The 21,046-nt window shown below is 36.5% G+C and overlaps 3 protein-coding genes across 3 annotated transcripts in view; all 3 read left to right on the top strand.

Moving 5' to 3' along the window:
* LOC107100573 (phosphoglycerate mutase 1-like) overlaps positions 1-1,860 on the top strand; it is a 5,229-nt gene extending 3,369 nt beyond the window's left edge. The window contains exons 3-4 of the mRNA XM_015399148.1: positions 952-1,132; positions 1,292-1,860. Coding sequence (XP_015254634.1) covers positions 952-1,132; positions 1,292-1,461 — 351 coding nt within the window. The 3' untranslated portion in view covers positions 1,462-1,860. The remainder of the gene's footprint in view (positions 1-951; positions 1,133-1,291) is intronic.
* Positions 1,861-6,653: 4,793 nt separating this feature from the next.
* On the top strand, positions 6,654-9,597 carry LOC107090657. Its single transcript, XM_015384220.1, has 3 exons — positions 6,654-6,672; positions 7,218-7,317; positions 8,990-9,597. The coding sequence occupies exon 3, from the start codon at positions 8,992-8,994 to the stop codon at positions 9,595-9,597; it is 606 nt and encodes a 201-aa protein (XP_015239706.1). The 5' UTR covers positions 6,654-6,672; positions 7,218-7,317; positions 8,990-8,991.
* Positions 9,598-9,833: 236 nt separating this feature from the next.
* Positions 9,834-20,566, top strand: LOC107090597 (SMC5-SMC6 complex localization factor protein 2-like). The gene is given in 19 exon segments (XM_015384106.1): positions 9,834-9,856; positions 11,256-11,335; positions 11,903-13,191; positions 13,339-13,421; positions 13,525-13,635; positions 13,715-13,882; positions 16,381-16,483; positions 16,598-16,685; positions 17,005-17,146; positions 17,259-17,346; positions 17,553-17,729; positions 17,831-17,925; positions 18,449-18,536; positions 18,624-18,728; positions 18,822-18,899; positions 19,016-19,102; positions 19,950-20,018; positions 20,114-20,371; positions 20,374-20,566. Coding segments are annotated over 19 exon segments (3,174 nt in total). The 3' UTR covers positions 20,416-20,566.
* Positions 20,567-21,046: the final 480 nt, after the last annotated feature.

Raw genomic sequence — 21,046 nt, 5'->3', positions numbered from 1 at the left:
AAAACAAAACAAAAAAAACAGAATTTTAATTCAATTAAGGTCTGGACTTAACTCAACAATAATAATACACATGTGTCCTAAACTATTTCACTGTAGCCGTATGTCTAGGGTTGCCATCTTGCTCCAAGGTTGGCCTCCACCTGCTTCTCAATTATTTTCTTCCAGGACTTCCTTTATTTACCTCTATGCATATTTCAGTCATCTTTATTCAGTTTTCTTTTCCTTCCTAAAGAAAAGCATTCCCACAGCATGGTACTGCCTTCACCGTGTATCTTTTTGAGCTTTTGGGGTGAAGTGCAGTTTTGCATGTAACATTTATCTGATGTGACCATGGCGTTTCTCCCCTTTTTACCCTATATGGTTGTGAAAATCAGTTTCTCATGGCCTCCGCTTATCAAATAATAATGATAAGTGAACTTTATTGATCTCACACTGGAGAAATTTACCTCTGCATTAAACCATCCCCTCAGGGAGCAGTAGGCTGCCATTGTGCGGTGCCCAGGGAGCAGTGTGGGGTTCAGGGTTTTGTGCAGGAACCCAGAGTGCAGGGTGTGGGGATCTTATCGAATAATTACAACCTTCTCAGAGCAAAAGCACACTGCTCTAACCACTAGACCAACACTTCCCAGCTGATCTCCTCTCTCGACTCTTCCATTGAGGCATTGTATGTGTGAGTGTAAAACTAATAGCGCTGTCAAGAGATTCTCTCACCTAAGGTGTAGGAATTCTCCAACTATGGTCAGCTTTAGTAAGTGGGTGTGCTTTGGTAGAGTTTCTTAGATTACTGAACCTGCCTCATTTTCAGCCACACTTTGTCACATTTATTGACTTTACCTACTTGTTTCAGATGGCCTTATGTAACCTAGATATATTCAAATATTAGCAAAACCTGGGAGTTCAGAATCTCATGTTTCCATTCAACCTAACATTCCAGTATGGTTTTCATTGCAGGATCGTCGCTATGCAGATCTGACAGAGGAGCAGCTGCCATCGTGTGAGAGCCTTAAGGACACCATTGCACGTGCGCTGCCTTTCTGGAATGAGGAGATTGCCCCTCAGATCAAACAGGGGAAAAGGGTGCTCATTGCTGCCCATGGAAACAGTTTGAGGGGCATTGTGAAGCACCTGGAAGGTAGGTGCTGATCTAACTTAGATTTAATTATTTTGAATTAGTTTAATTTTGTTTACCTTAAACACAAAATATCAGCAAGTAGTAATAGCGTGGCAACTGCATGCAATAAAATCTTTATTTCTTAATGAGAAGTTGTTTTCTGTGTGGAACGGTCTGTAGGAATGTCAGATGAAGCCATCATGGAACTGAACCTGCCAACTGGAATCCCCATCCTCTACGAGCTCGACAAGAACCTGAAACCAGTGAAGCCTATGCAGTTCCTGGGAGACGAGGAGACTGTACGCAAAGCCATGGAGGCTGTCGCTGCTCAGGGAAAAGCCAAAAAGTAACAAGAAAGGGGAAAAATTGATCAATTTAAAAATCAGAGTAGCCTATTTAGTATGTGATGGTATAAGTCATTCCTGGAAGCTGACCTCGCATTAGTGTGTTTCTCAAATGCTAATTTATTTTTAAACATGAACTAAAAGCTATAGATTGTTGTCCTTGCTTGGTACAGGCAGAGTCATAGAAACAGATGGATGTTGTTCAGTGAAATAGTAGCCACAGCTCCAATTATTTGGAAAAATTGTCATCAGAGGCAAATATAGATTCAAAATTTGTAGTAGATTTAATTGACTTAAGAAGATGGACATTTATCCTTAAGCTATAAACTAACGTTAACCACGATAAAAAAGGTCAAACTCAACACCCAATATTTGATTCTCCATACATTTTCAATAATGTGGGGATAAAAAAAAAGACAATTCTATTTAAATTAGTAGGCAAATAAATGCAAAATAATAACCCAAATAGGATTAATGCAATTTAACAATAGGTGAAATGCGACAACAGCCCTACAAAATTTGTGTTGTTTTGGTCTGCAATGCAGTTTTCAACAACCAAGATGTTTCCTCCTCATTTTGTGTTCGGTCTCTGCCCATGGTCTATCGTGTCCATTGCCTGTTTGCTACATGGGAAAGAGTGGTGATACATTTCATTATGAAACCTTTAAATTTGTGCATTTCTTTGCTCAGTTTTGAAGTGTTCAATATAGAATAATGGTAATACTTCATTTTGCAATCTCTTGAGAGTTAGGCAGAAAATTTAAAATGTCCGTTTTTTCTTTTTACTGCATGTCTTCAAGCTGTGTGTCGTTTTCAGCTTTGTCGTCCGTGTTTGTGTTTGGATTTTTTTGTCTGATACCTCTTTGCAAGTTTTTGCACTGTCTAGAAAAATAACTTTATTTTGGGAAGTGTCCTCCATGTTACAGTGTTCAAAATGGACAAAGAGTCTCAAATTATATTGTGTTTTTTGCATATATTCATGATATTTAGTCTGTTAATGGTTCTGTGTGCCTTCCACCCTGTCCTTCAAATGCAATTCCTTCTGTGTTCCTGAAATGTAATGAAAGCTCTGAACTAATAAAAAGGAAGTGTGGGAAAATTTTGCCCCATGTTGGCTTACCTTGTCTTGCTGGAAAATGCTTTGTAGAGAAAGTGGCATAAATGTAAATATCACTGTTGGGAAAGTGTTTTATGGCAATGTGCAGTTGTGCAAGCATGCAGGAGTACCATAGAAAAACCTAATTATATTCTTAAGTTAGCTAAACTGTAGGGAGTTGAAGTTATCTCTTTTATTTATTTATTTATTTATTTTTTTTTTCAATTCTCTCCAACATTCTGTATGTGTAAAAACCTCAGCCAGTATGTTCTGCATTGAGTTTCCAAGAATCAGAACAGAATCCATAAAAAGGTTAACACAGAGATCCTGTTTTTTGGTTCAAAGTACAAATGGAGTCTATTTCAAAGGAACAATATTTTTAATATAGTCATATATATATGTGTGTGTGTGTGTATATATATATATATTTAAGTATAGTCTTTCGCAAGAATGTCAATTTAACTAAACATGTTTGAATAAAAATGACTTTTTTAAAATCCTAAATGGAGGTAAAATTCTGAAGTAAATTTCTATATGAGAGTTTCCTCAAAGAATAGGATTTTTTGCACATTAGGAAATTTGAAGTGGTAGTTGTTTGCTACTAAACAAAACCAATACACTCTTGAAAAATAGATTTCAAACTCAAATTGAATGGATACCTGCATAGAAGTTTTATTATCAATACCCACACAAAAAGATGGCTTTTCTCAGTGTTTACATTATTAAACTTGTATATCTGTAACAATTTCTATTTTCATTTCTTGCACAGTAGTTTTGTCTCTACAAAGAATAAGTACTGCATTAGCAAATACAATAAAAAAAAAAAACAGTTTGGGCAACATGGAAAACCCTCTTAAGCAAAACATGCTTGAATTGGACTCATCTTCCACACTTGGTTTGTGTGACAATAATAAGGCAGAATCCAGGACTTCTAAAAGAAAAGACAAACAGCTGAAAGCAGGGGGTTAGAAACTGGACTCCAGGATCAATATAACATTTATAAAGAGTGACAGATACAGAACCTGCAACTAAAACCATTTTTCCTCTCTGAGATCATTAAAAACAAATAATGCATGTGTCTAATTAACTAAAATGTTAAATATATATATATATATATATATATTTTTTTTTTATCCACCAGGCCCTAAGAACAGAAATGATCAAACCGCTGTTAAAAAACAATAACTTGGAAAAGCTGCCAATGCAGAACTCCATGTTTAAATCAAACCTCTCCATCAGTTAGATTATTGAAAAAGCTGTTTCAACAGCTAAACACCTTCCTAAAAAATAACCAGCCGCTTTCTCCCACTTAAGCTTCTGTTCGCACAATCATACAGAGACCGCCCGGATTAAGGTGTTCAATGATACCTGCAATGGTACAGACTGTGGAAGAACCACGGTGCTGGTACTATTGGACCTAAATGCAGCGCCTTGAAAACTGGGTCCATTTTTGTGGTATAGCACTTGACTTGTTTAAGTCCTACTTGAAGAATAGGTACTTTTTCATCAGTAGGTAAATAATTTTACCCATTCAATATCTACATGCCCCCTAACTCAGATTGTAACAAACAACATAAGTTAACATAACTATGCAAGCAACTTACAGCTGTGCATTAAAATATCACCAGGAGACTATGAACCCATTCAAGCACTGGATAAATGCATAGAAGAAATCGATGCATGAATGTGCAAAGTTTTGTATAACTAAATCACACCAAAACTATAGTCATCATTTCTGGGTCAAAGAAAGAGTATCCAGTTAATACAACTAGTACTGCATACTGTGTAACCCCCCCATGTACCTTTTCTTCCTTTGGGTCCTTATTCTTATTTTTGCCTATTTGAGCAGATGTCACAAGTTCAGGTGAATGAATGTAGTGTAAAGCGCTTTGGTCAAGTCTCCTAACTTGAATAAAGGCTCTATATAAGTACATACCATTTACCATTTACCATTTCTCCACTGTGAGATCAATAAAGTTAATCAATCAGTCAATTGGAAATTATCAATCAGGCTTGAAATCTATATCTATCTAATAGTAGTAGTAATGGTAGTATGGTAATAAAGTCAGCCTTTAATAATTCAAAGAACAGATTAAATAGAGAAAATGCTTTAAAATGCCTTGGATTATTCCAGACTTCAATGTAGATTTTACTTTGTTGAAAAGGAGAAAAGATAAAGAATTCCCTCTAAATTCATATATAGTCCAGGATTATATTTATAAATATTATAGTTATGTAAATATTTATACAGATGCTTCTAAAAATATATTAAATCAAACAGGAGTAGCTTTTGTAGTACCATAATTCAATGTTAAAATTAGGAAAAGAATAAGTGATGGACTTTTAATTTACACAGGAGAGGTGATTGCAATATTATTAGCTATTCAATCGGTCGAAGAAGATAAACCAATAAAATCAGTCATATGTTCAATTTCTAGTTGGTCCTTAATTAGTTTACAGTATAATCATTCTGAAAGTAGGCCAGATATTTTAATAGAAATTTAACGGACACCTTATAGAATACATATGCTGGGTTTAATGATTAATGTTGTATGTTAAAGGAAATGAACAGGTAGATAGGGCAGCAAAGGAAACTGTTAAACATTTTTACTGTGGATTTAATTGTAATTTTTAGTAAATCGGATGTTAATAAAAATTAAACAGAAAATAATGAATAAAGGGTAAAACGACTGGGAGAATGAAAAAAGAAGACGTTGGTTTTATAAAATTCAAAAGAAAACTGGAGAAATGAGAAGAACAGGAAGAACAAGAAGAGAAGGAACAAAAATTTCTCGTTTGAGATTTGAGCATACTGGATTAAACAGTACTCTGTTTATTATAGGGAAATGTAAATACTGTGGAGTAGATGAAAGAATTGAACATGTCATGTACTGTAGGAGGAGAGACAGCAGTTGATTATACATTTAAATAAAGTAAAAGTTAGATTTATTTGAATTATTTTAAGTGATTCACAAAGCAACATTTACAGGATAAAATTTCGCTATTTTAAAATTATACAATACAAAAGAATTTATAACAGAACTTAATTCCTGAAAGTCATGCTGGTCCACACTCCATACCAGTAGGTGGCGGAAATGCATCTATTCGTTGTTTGCCGACTGCTAATTTTTTTAAAGGTAAATAATTTTTTTTTTTTATCTAAACAACTTTATTTGGAACAGTAACAATGACAAACTTAATCAAGCATAGTCAATCATACCTCCTAACATTTTTCTTAATATTCTTTTTCTTTTCTTTCAAGTTGCGAGGTAAACAGATGTTAAGTTTATGCAATACACTTTAAAAAGAGAGAAAAAAATCGAAAATCAAGGATATCTATAATTACATACATCGAATATAACTGAATTAATGAAATATAAATGAATAAATAAAAATAATAAAAAGTACAAAACACAAACACAGACAAAGAAAATAAAAAAGAAAAGACAAAAAAAATGTATTTCCTTATATTTTGATAGGAGCTCAAATTTGAGGAACTTTTACATATTTCTTTGGTCTTTCTTTTCATAGTTATCCATACATTTCCTTCTAACAAGTCCAGGGTATGTCTGTTTTGCTAAATGTTGCCTTAAAAACTTATTATTACATTTTTTGTTTAGTAAATCTAAACCATTTATTACAATATTCTGTAATTTAATCACTTGCTTTGTATCATAATTGTTTTTTATGAGCTGAATAAATACATTTGGTATTGTTTTCGTCATTTTTCATAATCATTTTTTGTACAGATTAGATTATACTTATGAATTAAATCTTCAAATGCATATGTATTGCCATTATCAAGCAATAAATGACTAAGAAGAAGAAGAAAAGATGAGGAAATAATGGCGAATGTGATTAAGTATTTATTATGTTGGGTTACATTAAACAATTTGGAAAATATTATTGTTTTTATTTTATTTTATTTTTTTCTGGGGGTGTCTTGTTTCCTGTTTCCTTGTTTAACTCCTTATCAGTTGGTGGCGGTAATGCACTTCTAACTAGTATGCGAACCGCAAACCTCACAAAACCTCACAAGAAGAAGAAGAAAAGAGGAGGAAGAAGAAGAAAAAAATAACTTGACAGCAGGCGGGAGGGAAACTTATGATGGAACGACTCTTGTAATGGTGGTCCACTGTCTTGTGCAGCTGTGTGTTATTGACAAATTTTTAAACTCTTGCAACACAAAATACTGCTGAAAATCAAGGAATTATGCGGTAAAAAATACTCCTGTAGACATTTTTAGTGCAATATATTCTTAGTAACATGGCTAAGGTTTTGTGCGCGTCAACCACTGATTAGCTTAAAATCACTTCCTGAAACGGCGGCTTGTTGTGTTTACGTTTATTAAGCTACTATTTACATGTTTTAAATTTTAAAAGATAATAAAGGTTTAAATAGCATCCGCGGTTCAGTGTAATGGTAACTGTCGCGTTTCTAAACAGATCTGTTAACGTTCAACAGTGCTGCTAGGTGAGCTTTGTGTTCGTTTGTGATTACAAAGTGACCACACTGCGATACAGTTGTTCAGCTCCACTTGACGCTGTTATTGTCCTCTTGTTAAAACACTTTTCAACGTCTTAATCCGCTTAATTTACTCAGATTGTCGTTTAATGCATCAAACTGGCGTGCTTTGTGTTAAAACTCGGTTTATGTTGCATTGTAGTCTTCCTAATGATCAAACAACAGTTTTTGGACGGATCCAAGAAGAGTTCTTGCTATGTGACTTTCTGTTGGAATATTTGAAGACTGCTAATTGAAGCAAGGTGAGTCATTGGGAACCTCTGACATTGTTAATCTTTTTTAGCAAAATAATGTATGTAGTAAATTACACGGACTGGTCACTCGAAGCTAAAAGTTAAAATTTAACCTTTATTTTCTTCTTTGAATTTTATTTAATTTTTTCATGTTAGACGTTAAAAACTGTTTTTATATAGTCTAATCTGAGGTACCTGACTAATAAAACATGTTAGATGGGGGGGTGATTCTCCTTGCTGAATCTATTATCAACTCTTATTGGTCCTCTTCGAGTCCCTGAAACAGGAACCTTTATTTTGGCCTAGACATGATCATAGGCTAAGCTGAATAGAAAACCCATATATAAGCATATTTATGCTAAATTTCTCTGAGAATAAATAGACTGAAAACTGAACCAAACAAGGAAAACATAAATCTATTCACTCAGGCTGCTTTATTCACTGATTGCTTTGAATCACCTCCGCAGCTTCTCTGAGGAGGAAACGTCTATGCAGAGTCCTGCATGATTTTATAAGCAAACAAAGATATTCTTTTTCTACTTTCTCATCATATTTCATGTTGTTGGAAAAATCCAAATGGGTATTCACTCAGTCAGATTTACACCTGCACTCTCCAGCACTGTCAATGGGGCCATTGTTTCCCTGGAAGTGTTCACATGGACAAAAACATGTTAGATATTGAAAAGGGATGACACCCAGCCCGCTTGTATGTGCCGAGAACTGTCTATCTGATAGGATAGTTATAATGCTTTGACAAGAATTAATATCATGTTAAATGAGCAACAATCCCAGATTTTCTATTTCATCCTAAGCTTTTTTTTTTTTTTTACTTTCTATCTAATAAAGGTAAATTCCTCGAAATTACCAAGATTATTTGAGTTCATTGACATGGTTAGAACATAAATTGGGGAAGAAAAAAAATGGAACAAGAACATTACCGTGGTAAAATAAAGGCGCAAAGGAAAAGCTGAGACACAAACTTTAATGACGTTTCAGATCAGTTTAAAACACATGGTCAAAGGCAAATCTAAACAAATAGTTGTTTTTGTTTTGTTTTTTTGTTTTTTTTCCCCCAGATTAGTGGCGCATAAGAACTAAATGTGGCTTCTCCATGTCTGGTTGTGGTTCTTGGTGTGTAGACTTGAACCAGTGGAGCTGAGAGATCCGGATAGTTGATACACTGACAACTTTTTGAAGTTCTTTCTCTGATATGGGGAGCCAGTGTAATGGCTCAAGAACCAGGGTTATTGGCTCTGCTTTCTTAGTTTTACTGAAAAATATATCTTTTTAGTATAGCTTTTCAACATTTTATTGAAAGTACTTTAAAATATCATGTCTGTTAATCAGAGTTTTTAAATGTCTGTCAGCAGTTAGAGATTTTCTCAACATACGGTGCAGTAAAAGTGATTATTGAAGTAGCCCTCTGACCCTGTAGCCTTGTTGTCTCTGCTGTATGAACTCTGGTCTCCATCATTGAGGTTCCCTGCTGAAAAGGTGGATGGGATTGTTCCAATAAAAATTCTAATTTTAGGAGATGCTATTTGCGTTTTGTAGAGTAAAATATCTAATCATACCTTTTTCTTTTAAGATGCATTAGGTGAAGTAAGCATTAAAAAAATATAAAAGTAGAAGAGTGATGTCAGATCTTTTCCTATTGATTTATCTTTAGTTCTTTTTGCAGTGATGGATCCTACACTCCAGCAGCACTCCCTCCCACAATTCAAATCTTTTCCCCAAGAGACTCCAATCAAGCCTTCTCATGTCTCTAACCTGCTTCCTCATCCCCAACCGAGGAGAATATTGCCTCTCCAAACACCTGAGGAGAGCTGCATTACCAAGTTAGGCCCAAACTGGAGTCCACCAGGAATAGCATATCCATCAGCGCTTGTTCCAAATAGCTCCACAAACACTGTTTCCCCTGTGAATTCTTGGAGAAAAGACAGACTTGGACCTGTAAGTCACATCGATCCATCTTATGGCAATGTTCTGGGAAGCCCGGTTAGCAGTGTCACTGCAGTGAGGGAAAATCTAAGTCCTCTGCAAAACACAATCCCATCAAGGCCCGGATGCTTCAGCTCATCTGAGGTTGTTCCGTCCAGCCTAACAAAGACTCACACCTCAGCTGAAGAGTCTCAGTCTGGGAGGACTTTAAGTAACCCATTCCCAGCACTGCACTCCAGGAATGACCAGAATTCTGAATCTAAGATCCTGTCTTCTAACCCAGAAAGCAACAGCCATGTGTCGCCAAGACAAGAACCAAATACGGTAATTTCCCCTCTCTTCTTTTGATGGTGAAAAATATATCCCTGAGGTGTTTTTTTTATATTATAAAGCAGCAATATAATGCTGAGAGTGTAAGGCTTAGCAATAAAACTTAGGCTGTGTCCGAATGTCCCCCCTAATTCCTATATAGAGCACTATATGGTGATTACACCATTTTAAATGCGTGTCTGAACGTAGAAAGTAGTGGACATGAAATTTCCTGCAATGCACCTTGAAAAGTAGTGAACATCCATGGTCACTAGATGAGCCGATATATCCCAGAATGGTTTGCTAGAGCTCTCCTCGCAAAGCATCATGGGTTTTGTTGTGGTGGCATGAAAGAACAAAGATAGTGCCGGCGGGGAGGTGGAGTCACGTGACCAACGGGGAGCGGAAAGTAGTGATCATCTAGTGATCATCTTTCTGAACAGTAAGTTATCCGAGTTCACTATAAAGTCCGCTATATAGTCCCCGCCCTATATAGTGATTTAGGGATTAGGGTGGATGTTCAGACACAGCCTTAAAAATTCTTTGTTGTGACTTTGAATTTAATGTGCACATTGTGTGATTACTGTTTACTAAATCACTTATAAAGTAGAACAATACCGGTAATCAACTTTTTTAGCATCCACATATCTTTGTATACTTGCATAGTGTGTTGTAACATCTGTTCTTTTTGCTTGATATCACATAGCAGCGTTCTGGATTACTCTATATTTAAAATAAACAAACTCTGTTGTTCAGCTGCATGATCTGCTCTAAATCCCAACCCCCCAAAACAAAACCACAGTCACATGCTCACATCTGAAAAAGATGCACCTGTTTGCAGCTCAGATTAGTGCTCTTTGTTAGTTTGTTCACCTGATCAGACAGGAAAAGTTAATCCTGACAATAAAATTACAAAAATAAATCTTTTTTTTGAGGGGGGCAATTTTGATGCTCTCCAGGGATCAGTTAAAAGAAGAAGTACAAACTAAAATTAAAATCCTCCTCTCAAAATTGATCTTGCCAAATGTTGGGAACTCTTGAGTTTTCGGTTTCAGAACAGCTGCTATGAATTAGTTCACTTAACTCTAAGTAGATTGACTCAGAGTTGAGCACGTATGTAACAAGCATAAAAAGCCATTATCAGTGGAGCCCCGATGAGTGTCCATGGCAAAAGGAAGTTCCTGTTTCACCCCCCTGGATCTAGAGATTTTGATGAAGAAAAAAATGGAGAATGTGTTAAAAAGGCAGAGAATCAGCACTACAGCTGCAAAGGAGCAGGAGATGGCGAAGCAGAAGATTGTTGCTCAAGTTAATGCATAAGTTCATATGAAGTGGCAGGCAGTTTTTACATTTATTAAAAGCACTTTCCTCTCTGTTGCTCCATTTTTAGATCACTAAAATAAGATTCTTCCTGATTGCTAGGTTTATTCGCAAGAAAGAAGAAAAAAAAAACCCACAAAAAACAAAATCACTCTGAGCAATTTCTCTGTCCACAGATGTATAAAAAACTTCAGCTCACTTCAGAAAATCACAACACAGCCAAAGTGTTTTAACAGTAAAAACACTGGAGATATTTTGTAATAAGGAATCTCCTCACCTTTTAGTTATGTGGATGGTAAATTTCCTAGTGTTACAAAGGTACTAATGTCAGCTAATATATTCATTACCCAAGCTTGTAAATTTTCCTAATGTCTGAGTTGTATAAAATGTTCATTCTTTTTTCTCTTTCAGTGCCAAAAACTTGAACAGACACATTCGAGCGAAAGCATACCTCCAGGTAAAATGTTCAATTTAAATGTGTTAATGTTTTTGTTGTTATTCAGCACTTGTCCACATTGCAACGCATTGTTATCTCTCCAGTACTTGAGTTTGATCAGGGCTGGTTGGGGGAAAAATAAAAAAAAAGCATGTTTTAGAAATCTTATGGTATTGCCTAATAACAGGTCATTCAGTAGATTGGAGATTCCAGACTTACGGCTACAAGATCCGCCACATGCATGCATCAATAAAGTTGGATGCATGTAACCAGGGGATTCCTTGTTTAGCAGATGACGCTAGCGCAGTGTTACATTGCTCATTGTCTAAAGCCCTATTTAAATGAGTTAAAGATTTCAAATCATATCATTATGCTTCTAAAGCAGCATTCTTAATGAGCCTATATAATGTTCCAGTAGCTTGAGATCCTACATTTTGGTTTCCGTTAGGATTCTTAACACAGATCACTCTGTGGAACAGTTATTGAGAAATTTTTCATTTTGACTAAACTACGGTATTGTGAAACTATATTCAAATATATTGTTGGAGTATTGCTATGTCACTGACAAGATTATGTCTCTGGCTTTAGGTTTGGATTTAAACAGCACATCTCATAAGAGGTGCAGAGAAGAGGAGTATTGCTCTGAGAGCACAAAGAAACCGTGTCTTCTGGGTACCAAACTTGTGAGAACAGAGACTAATAAACTCACTCCTGGCACCTTGCAAAGATCCTCACTGGATCCTCAGACGTCACAGACGAGCTCTTCAGTCTTTGAGTTATCCCTCAAAACAACAGACACTTTCTTGAGGGCTGATACAGCATGCTCAACCTTACCAACCACACTCAACCCCTCTCGGTTAAACTCCCCAGGTTCAAAGAAACCCCCAGCAGGAGCAAAGCAGGGGTTTATAACCACGGAGAATGATGTAGTGATGTTAAGATTGACTTCGACTCCCTGTGAGGAGACTCCAAAAAAGCAAAATGAGGGAAACCCAAAAAAGGATAAATCCCATTCTGCTGGAGGTTCTCGGGAGTCCAGTAAACCTCAGCACGTTGCTCCAGTAAGCACAAAATCTGACTTTGGTATCCCAGTTAAGACGGAGAGCAAAAAAATAAATGGCAGCAGAACAGCAGAGCACAGTAAGGCAAGTCGAGTACGAAGACCATCAGCGGTCCTTGACGATGTGGATCAGCTCTTCACCCCTGATTCCAATGTTTATGTAGTCAGGCCTCCATGTAAGACCCCCAAATCCAAGATGGAGGAGCCGACGATAAAATCTCCTACCTCAAAGTCAGGTTTCAGCCCTACGTCCAACTGCATTCCAACCGTTACACCCGCATCTTGTCCTGTCACACAACCTGCACATGGAGTGTCTAAATTGGCCCTCTGTTTGCCAACTGTGGCTCTAGAACGTTTAAAACTGGAAAAAATAAGCATTTGTTCTAAAGATAGTATCAAAACTAGTCCTCCTGCGAGTACTCCAGGAAAACAACCCAAGAATGAGAACGTAAAACCTCAGCACAATAACTCCTCGAAAGCTAAAACCAGTGAGGGTTTTTGTTGCCCAAAGACGGACACAGCAGCCTCTGCACAAAAACCTTCACCCCCACGCTCAAAGTCTCCGTCGCTACAGGACGAGGAATGCGTTGGGAGTAAGGAGCAAGAAGAAGAGGACGGATTTAACGATTTTGATCTGGACCATAGCCTCAGCATTTCATACCACCTAGATCTAACCCAGAGCTCCGACAGCAGTGAGGAGGAGCCAATGATCTCCCTCCAAGAGATGATAGAGAACACAAAGCCTCCAGACACGCCACAGAAAGAGGCCTTCTCAGAGCCCAGCACCCCAGGATGCCAAAGCTCTCAGTCAAAAACCGTAAGCTCTGTCCCATTTAGCTTTTTAAATCTTAAACAGAAGGTTATAAATGCATAATAATTTGAGTTTTCAGAAAATTGGATATTAGTTTGTGCCTTGGCTTGGGGGTTTGAAATAATCTTTTTTTTTTTGTTTTTTTCCCCTTAGTGCCTGCTGCCATCAACCTCAAAGTCAGGAGTGTACAAGAATAACCTGGACCAGATGTTGAAGGAGATTAACATCAGCAAGAAGTATACATTCCAGAAGAAGAACTTTTATTGCCTTTTTATTTCCACCTCATTTCTGTGCACAACAGATAATCACCCCTCTGTTTTTTCTGTTAAAATTGATCAGAGCAAAGGAGAATGAGGCACAGCTTCTAACCGCTTGCCAGGAGAACCTTTTGAGGTTAGCAGAGTATGAGGAGGAAGAGGACAGCCAAGCGGAGGATACAACTGAACACAAGTGAGAGAAACAGAAGCTGGGGGAAACATTTCACATGATTTTACTGTAAATTAAAACTAATCCATGATTTGTTCTTCAGAGAGTCTCTGTACCACTTCTCCTTGATGTACACTGTAATCAGAGATGTCCCACCAGGGGAGGTAGTTTTCAACTTGGAAAAGTTTGGCCAGATCTTTAATCAGGAAACGCTGCAGCTAAGGCAGTGCCACGTCACTCCACAAGGGACCTCACAGAAAACTCTTCTTTGGTAAGATATACTTATAGTTTTATAGCACTTAGCAACGCTAAGTACCTTGGCTGTATTTTAACAGAGAAGCATAGGAGATGAGTCTAAAGCCCCTTTCCAAGTCGAACAAGAATAGGGGCTATTCATACATGCAGCTTAGTCCCAGTAAATTAGCTGGTCAGCTCTTTCCATGCCTAACCCAGCAACAGTGGAATGGATCTACCTAATGCCCCCTGCAGGTGGCAGTAATGCAGAATATATAGGTTTAGCTGACCAAGCTAACCTCTAAAGAAGAGTTTCAGCTGGACATTGCTTCAGTCAAACAGCTGATTAGCAATAACAGGCAAAGGCTTTTGGACCAGTAGTTCTTATGCTTGTTGCTAATGTCTGACAGAATTTCCTCAGCAGACTTTTAAGTTTATTAAAATTTAGTATTTCTGCCCCTTTAATATAAATTTTCCTGATTAAAATGTAGTGGGAGGGAAAGGAAACAGGTTTTTTCCAAGTTTCTCACTGATACAACTCTGAAAAGATGGTCAGTATTTCTTTTCAGCTCAGTATACCCTGCTATTTTATTGCAACATATCAATGGACAACGGATGCTCTCAATCTAATCTGAATGTCAGCTATTTTCCAAATAATAGGTAAAGGCTAATATTAGTCCCCTGGAGTTGGAAAGCTAATAAATAAAACAAAAGACTTGGTGGTATAACAAATGGAACTATCTTCACATACTCTGTGTTTCACTCTTGTTTAAGTGAGTATTTTATTATTTCTAGTTGTCGCATCATTTTTCTCTACTGCACAGCTTTAAACTTTTTGTTGATTCATGTAGTAACTTATGGTAGCTTATGTTGGTCATCATCCCCGCCTGAGTATCTTGGCATTATCGCAGTAGGTTTAGCTTGACAACCAGGATACAGAATCAGGTCCTCGTCAAAAAGAAAATTTGGTGGCATCAGAGAAATTTCAGACACATTGATGGAGTCATTTATAACCCCAGTCCAAACACCAGTGGAGGAAAATTTTGCTTTAATTTCTTGTATAACTGCTGAGCTAGCTGTTCTTATATTGCATAAGAAAACTGAGAACATGTGATGCCAGGACAGGTTAAGACTTCTACACTGGGAACCAGCAAACGGTACCGGAAAAGATCCAAGGGAAGCATGTGGTTTTGGATTTGACCGGCGGGTCTCAGGGGACACAGTGTAGCATGATAATAATTTTTTTTCTATGAAAAATGTTTGCACCAATTATTCCAGCCTTTGTGTAATAAAAACAAGAGGCATACCTTAGCTTCTTAAAGGAGCTTTATATACAGCTTTATATACAGATGTTGAAAGTTTACATATCCCTGCCATTAAAGAAAATTATAAATTTACACCAGTAATTCAGGCAAAACAAAACTGAAAAAGTAATAATAAATATTTAGATGATAATTTAGTCAAATAAAATATTGATTTAGATTTTTTTTTCTTTAGAAAAAAAAAATATATATATATATATATTTATATATATATATTTATATATATATATATATATATTTATATATTGTTCCAGACAAATGAAAGTGTCTTACTCTAAACAGCGAACCATCATACCTGCAGAAGTCTGACTGAACATTTTGCTGAACATTACAGAAAACACCTGATTTTAGTGATTATTGCCTTAAAAGTTTTGCTCAACAAAACCTTAGTTCAGTCGCTCCATCAGGCGTGTTTACTTGTTTTATTTATGAATATTTAAATAAAACAATTATTCAAATTCAATGTCATGATTTCAATTTTTTACATCTTGTATTTATAATTACCCTTCTAAATTACCATTTATTTTACTGGTAGCTTTTTTTTATATTTTCTCGTAACTTTCAAGCACAACTGTATATATCTTAAGAATGCTTATGTGAAAGATAGATTAAAATAATTAGCATAACAAAAGAAATGTTAGATCAGGTTATTAAAAGGCCTTAAATTGGAACTCATTTAAAGGATCTTTAACAATTTTCTACATTTCGCATTTGTACAAAACCAATACAGGGAGTTAGGTCAAGCTGATTTAATTTTTTTTTTTTATGGCACTAGTGGCATAAAACAGTAGGCTGACAGGAAAGGGTGTATGAGTGAGAGGCAGAGACATGCGGGAAAGGACCACGGGTCAAATTCAAACCAGGGTTGCGGCGACGAGGATTAAGGCCTCTGTACAGGGGTCGTCCGTGCTAACCACTGCGCCACCTGCATGCCCAAGCTGCTGTAAAATTTGAAAGATAATATTTTAGTTCATTATCTCAAATTTTTATGTATTTTAACTGTTTAACATTTAAATTAATATTCAGCCAGTTGTTTCTGGGTTTCTGTTAGCAAGTAACTACATAACAATGTTTAGGTTTTGGACCTTTCTGTGCTAAAACTTCTTTTACAATTAAGCTCAGTTGCTCCTCAGCAAATATTTGAAACCTTGTTTTTTAAATCCCTGTTTTGTTTCTTCATTTCTCCTCTTTTTTTCCTCCTGCTTCATTGTAGGTCCAGTCCTGCTCAGCTGCGACTGCACTTAAATATTGGCCTGTTTGAGAAAGCTTATCGTAGCTCACCCTGTCCACCTAAAGTCACCCGCTTCCTTTTCAAGGTACCATGCTTTACTGTTATAGAAATTCAAAAATAAAATTGTATTATATTATAATTTGGAGACTCTTGTTGGTGTTAAACTCTACTGCTGGAATCGACTGTTTGTTGTTAACAGATGATGTCGGTCCATAATGAAAGGATTGTGTCGGATAGGATCCTTCAAGTCCTTTGTGACATTGCCTGTTCTGCAGCTTATCAAATAGGTCAGCATCTCCTTTTCTTCCCCTTCAGTTCCACTGGATGTGGAAGCTTCTTCCAGACACCATTTTTCCAGTACGATTGTGTATCGCGTGCCTGGTCTTTATCTAATAACCTTAATTTTTTTTTCTTTTCTTTTTGCATTTATGATGGGTAAGTGATTCTGGGACACTTTGCACTTGGTGGAACCACTCTAATTGAAAACAATTCCTGTAATGGCCCAGCAGAGCTGCACATCCAGTGGAACTGATGGTTTAGCTTATTATTTTTCTTTACTGTAGGAAAAATACTGATGTTTCTTTTGTCATCTGCAAACTCCCCCAGTGAACAACGATAATCAGCAATTTGAGGTGTGGGTCCCCAGTTTGGCCGACGTGACGCTGGTCCTCATCAACATGGGTGCTGCATTTGTAACACTTTTCCCCTTTGAGAGTCTACAGCCATCGTTCACGGAGGGAGATCTGCTGTGCGTAACTCTGCCTTATAGATCAGCTATTGCTGCTTCATATTAAGAAATATGTTAAACAATTACTTTTTTTTTTTTTTTATTACAATGTTTAATTTTTTGTTTTGTGTAGAGAGGATGTCTATGTTAAAAGTGAGAGTCATTCCAAAAACAAGGAAGAGATCATTTTCCCTGAACACAACTGTACAAACATCTTAAAGGTGAGATATTTAGAAGTTTAATGTCTTACAGTTTAGATTAATAACGTTAATACTGCCTAATTTGATGTTAACACTTAAAAGAAGTGCTAAGTTTATGAGCAAGCTTATTTAATGCAGCTGATTTCATAGTAAGAAGATTTTATATTGGAGAAAAAATACTTGTCGAACCAGTTTCATCGTTCCCTCTTGCTTGTTTTCCCTCACAGTACCTGTCCTACTGCATGGGCCTGTGCCCTCTTGCCTACAGTGACGATGAACTGCTGTTGCTGTTAACTGTGGTGGGAAGGATCAGCCTGGAAACGCAGCGACTCCTCCAGTCAAATGTAGAAGTGAGCTGTCTACTGTATGAACTGATCAACAACATCAGGGACTGGTCTTCTATGGTCAGTCAAAAGCTTTGAAAGTGTTTTCAATTTGTGTTTCATTAAATTTCAAGCAATTATTAGACTAATTATTTTAATGTTTTTTTTTTCCTCTGCTGTAGCTTCCTAGAATCTGTAAGGCTCTGACCGATTTGACAGATGATCACCACAACATGTGCCTGCTAGTCCAACTCCTGCCTGACAGTACACGAGGACAGTATGTATGCATTCATTTTTTAAATCGGTTAGGGTTAGAGATTTAAATAACCAAAGGAAGCAAACATGATGGGTTTCTTATAGGCCTTCGTACTTTATTAAATTTATAATATAATCGCAGTTTTGCAAAAAAAAAAAAAAAGCCATTTTCAAATTGCAGATGCACTCAATTTTTGGATCACATTACATTCATTAAGACACTGACTTTATTACTCCAGCCCTTAAGGGGGTGGTAATGTGTTTAAAGTGGGTTTGCTGCATTGCAAAAGAAATGAGTGTTACAGACATGCTAGTAGAAGTAAGAACATCCCACATTACAGTAAGAGTAAAGTGATTCCCAATGGACTCTAGAGTAGGAAGCTTTCAAGGTCATGAAACATCTAGAGGATTATCATTGGTTCATTTGCATTTAGTTTCCTCATCTTTTTCTTGCTTTATTTATTAGTCACATTGTTAAAGTATAAAGTATCATTGTTCCAAAACAGCAATATATATATATATATATATTTTCCCCCTTTTTGTAGATATCTCCGCCGCCATCTAAGCCTCTGCTTTATCTCCAAGTTGCTGGATGGAAATTGCACCTATTGCCCTATGGAGGAAGAGCTTCCGGTAAACTCTCTTAAGACATTGTAAGCATTCGTTTTAAGGCAACATGAATTGGTTCCTCTTAAATAAAACACTTTGTATTGTGGGCAGCTTGCTGAGTTAAGGCAATATCTTCCCAAAATCCAACCATCCGCACTTCTCCGAAGTATACAGCTTAAAGACAAAGAAGAGGACCTGGCCACTCAAGATCAACAGGTGAGGACTGGATAAAGGAGAACTTAATCACCAAAAGTGTTTGTTGTTTAATTTTTATTCTTTACAAGCTTCCTTTTTTAAAATATTTTCCAGGCTTACTACCTTTGCTACAGCCTTCTGACTCTCACAAATGAGGCGTCAAATTTACAGGTTTTCCGACCTGATCAGAAGGTAAATTCTCTTTCCTTTCTCTTTGTGGCTTGTTGTTGTTAGGATTGAGTTTCAGATGACTGAGGAAGCTTCAGATATTAGAATTCACACTAAAGCATTTTTCTTTATTTATTTAGGCACAGCTGCTTGTTTTGTCATCCATCCTGGAAACGCACATTAAATGTCACATCAGGGAAAACGAGAAATGTCTTTATCGGAGCAAGGTTGGTGCAGCTTTAAACAAACACAATCAGTGGATGGTTCTACTGTTTTAACCTATGTAACCCTCTAGATCTTTTATGCATATAAACAGTTTATACTGTAATTTTAGAGGGAAAGAATCTGTGATGATTAATCTCTCGGCAAGCTGGTACCTCTAGTAAGAGTGCAGGACAGTTTGCTATTTGTCAGTTTTATAGATAAATGGTTGTGATAGTTTTCAGATCTGATTGACCATTTAATTATAAACAGTATTTCCTCCAGATTTTGGATTGCACCCCTTTTCTATTGACTTTTTCACAGACGCCTGATTAAGCCAAAATAACAATGCTTGACCTCCTGATTGTGGATACTCAGAATTCCTTAAACACATTTTCTAACTTAAAATTGTCAAAGTGGAAACAAAAATTTCCTTGGCAGTTACAAATTTGCACCTATTCAACATGAAATATCCAGCATTAGCATTTGTCTTTTTAAACCAAAAATGGTCTATTTGATATAAAAAAAACTGCTGCTGTTCAAATGGAACAGAACCTCTAGACATAGATCTGTAATATTACAGATATACTATTTAATATATTCACTTACGCTGGTGAATATTCTCAGTCATCCAGCTCATAGTCATTCCAAAAATAGTTAAAAACAAACCACTGGACCTTGTTTTCCAAAGAAGCGAAACGTTTTCAAACTTGGAAAGTAAAGTCCAGTGAGTTGTTTTCAACTTTTTGTGGAAGAAATATATTCAGTTACCAACCTAAAACTTGATGTTGTGTCATCTGTGGCAACAAATGGGAGCTTTTAGATGGACAGGAAAAAAAGAAATCTGTTTCATAACATTTATTCTTTCGCTAGGTAAAGGACTTGGTAGCCAGGATCTACACCAAGTGGCAGATGCTTCTCCAGAAATCAAGACCTCTGAATGTACAGTAAACAATTCCTCACAGTAGTTTCATCAAATATATAAACTAATGGCGGCGTCTTAACCATCTCTGCTGTCTCATAATGTGTTTTTGTAGGGTAAGCTGTATGATTATTGGCAGCCTGTGGAAAACTTTAGACACAGTGAAGAGGATGAAGATTCGTCGTCTGCAGTTGAAGATGAAGAAACAATGATAAGCGAGGAGAATGACACTACAATTTCTGAAAATGAAGAGGAAGAGAAAGAGGAGGAACAAATGAGGGTTAAAGAGGACATGGAAGTAGATGAAATTCCAGGTGACAAGGAAGACGATACAAAGACAAGTGAAGCAGCAGAAGATGAAGTAACTGGGGACTTAAACCAAACAGCGCCAGTGATGCAGCCTTCAACAATGGATGAGCATATTGATCCTAAAGAATGCACAGAAAATGAGAATCAGACTGCTGGAATGGAAGAGAAATCACCCCCGATGCCCTCATGTGAACCTCTGTCACATGATGACATTCTACAATTTTTCTCTGGATGTTAAACCCTGTTGCCTTAAAGTTATTTACGATTTCACTAATTGACATTTTCCACAAACCCTCAGGTTAACTCTATGCAAAAATCGATTGTTAAATGTTTATGAAGGGATTCAAAACTCTTTAATAAAGCGTTTAAGTCTCTTCAGAGGTCGAAAACCTTGCATTGTTTTGATGTGTGTATTTAATTTTTTATGTATTTCAAACATTAGCATTCACATTCATACACTGAGACATTCACATTATTTTTTTAAAAGAAGCTATGCAGAAGTAAAACCTTAATTGAACCTACCCCTGTCCGTTTATATTTATCTTACACTTATTTTTTATTTAAGTAAAAACATGACACTTTTCCCAAATTGTATATAATCGTTGCCCGGTTTATTTTAACTCAAAACAGCAAAACAAAATAACAATTTTTTTTGTACTTTTTCTCTTGCTCTGGATCTTTTTTTTACTTTAATTCTGCTGTTGGACTTTTCCATAAATCTGAAATGGCTGTGCTGTTT

The sequence above is a fragment of the Cyprinodon variegatus genome, unplaced genomic scaffold (assembly GCF_000732505.1).
Source record: "Cyprinodon variegatus isolate N-32 unplaced genomic scaffold, C_variegatus-1.0 Scaffold1, whole genome shotgun sequence".
NCBI lineage: Eukaryota > Metazoa > Chordata > Actinopteri > Cyprinodontiformes > Cyprinodontidae > Cyprinodon > Cyprinodon variegatus.
This window is presented reverse-complemented; position numbering and strand designations above follow the sequence as displayed.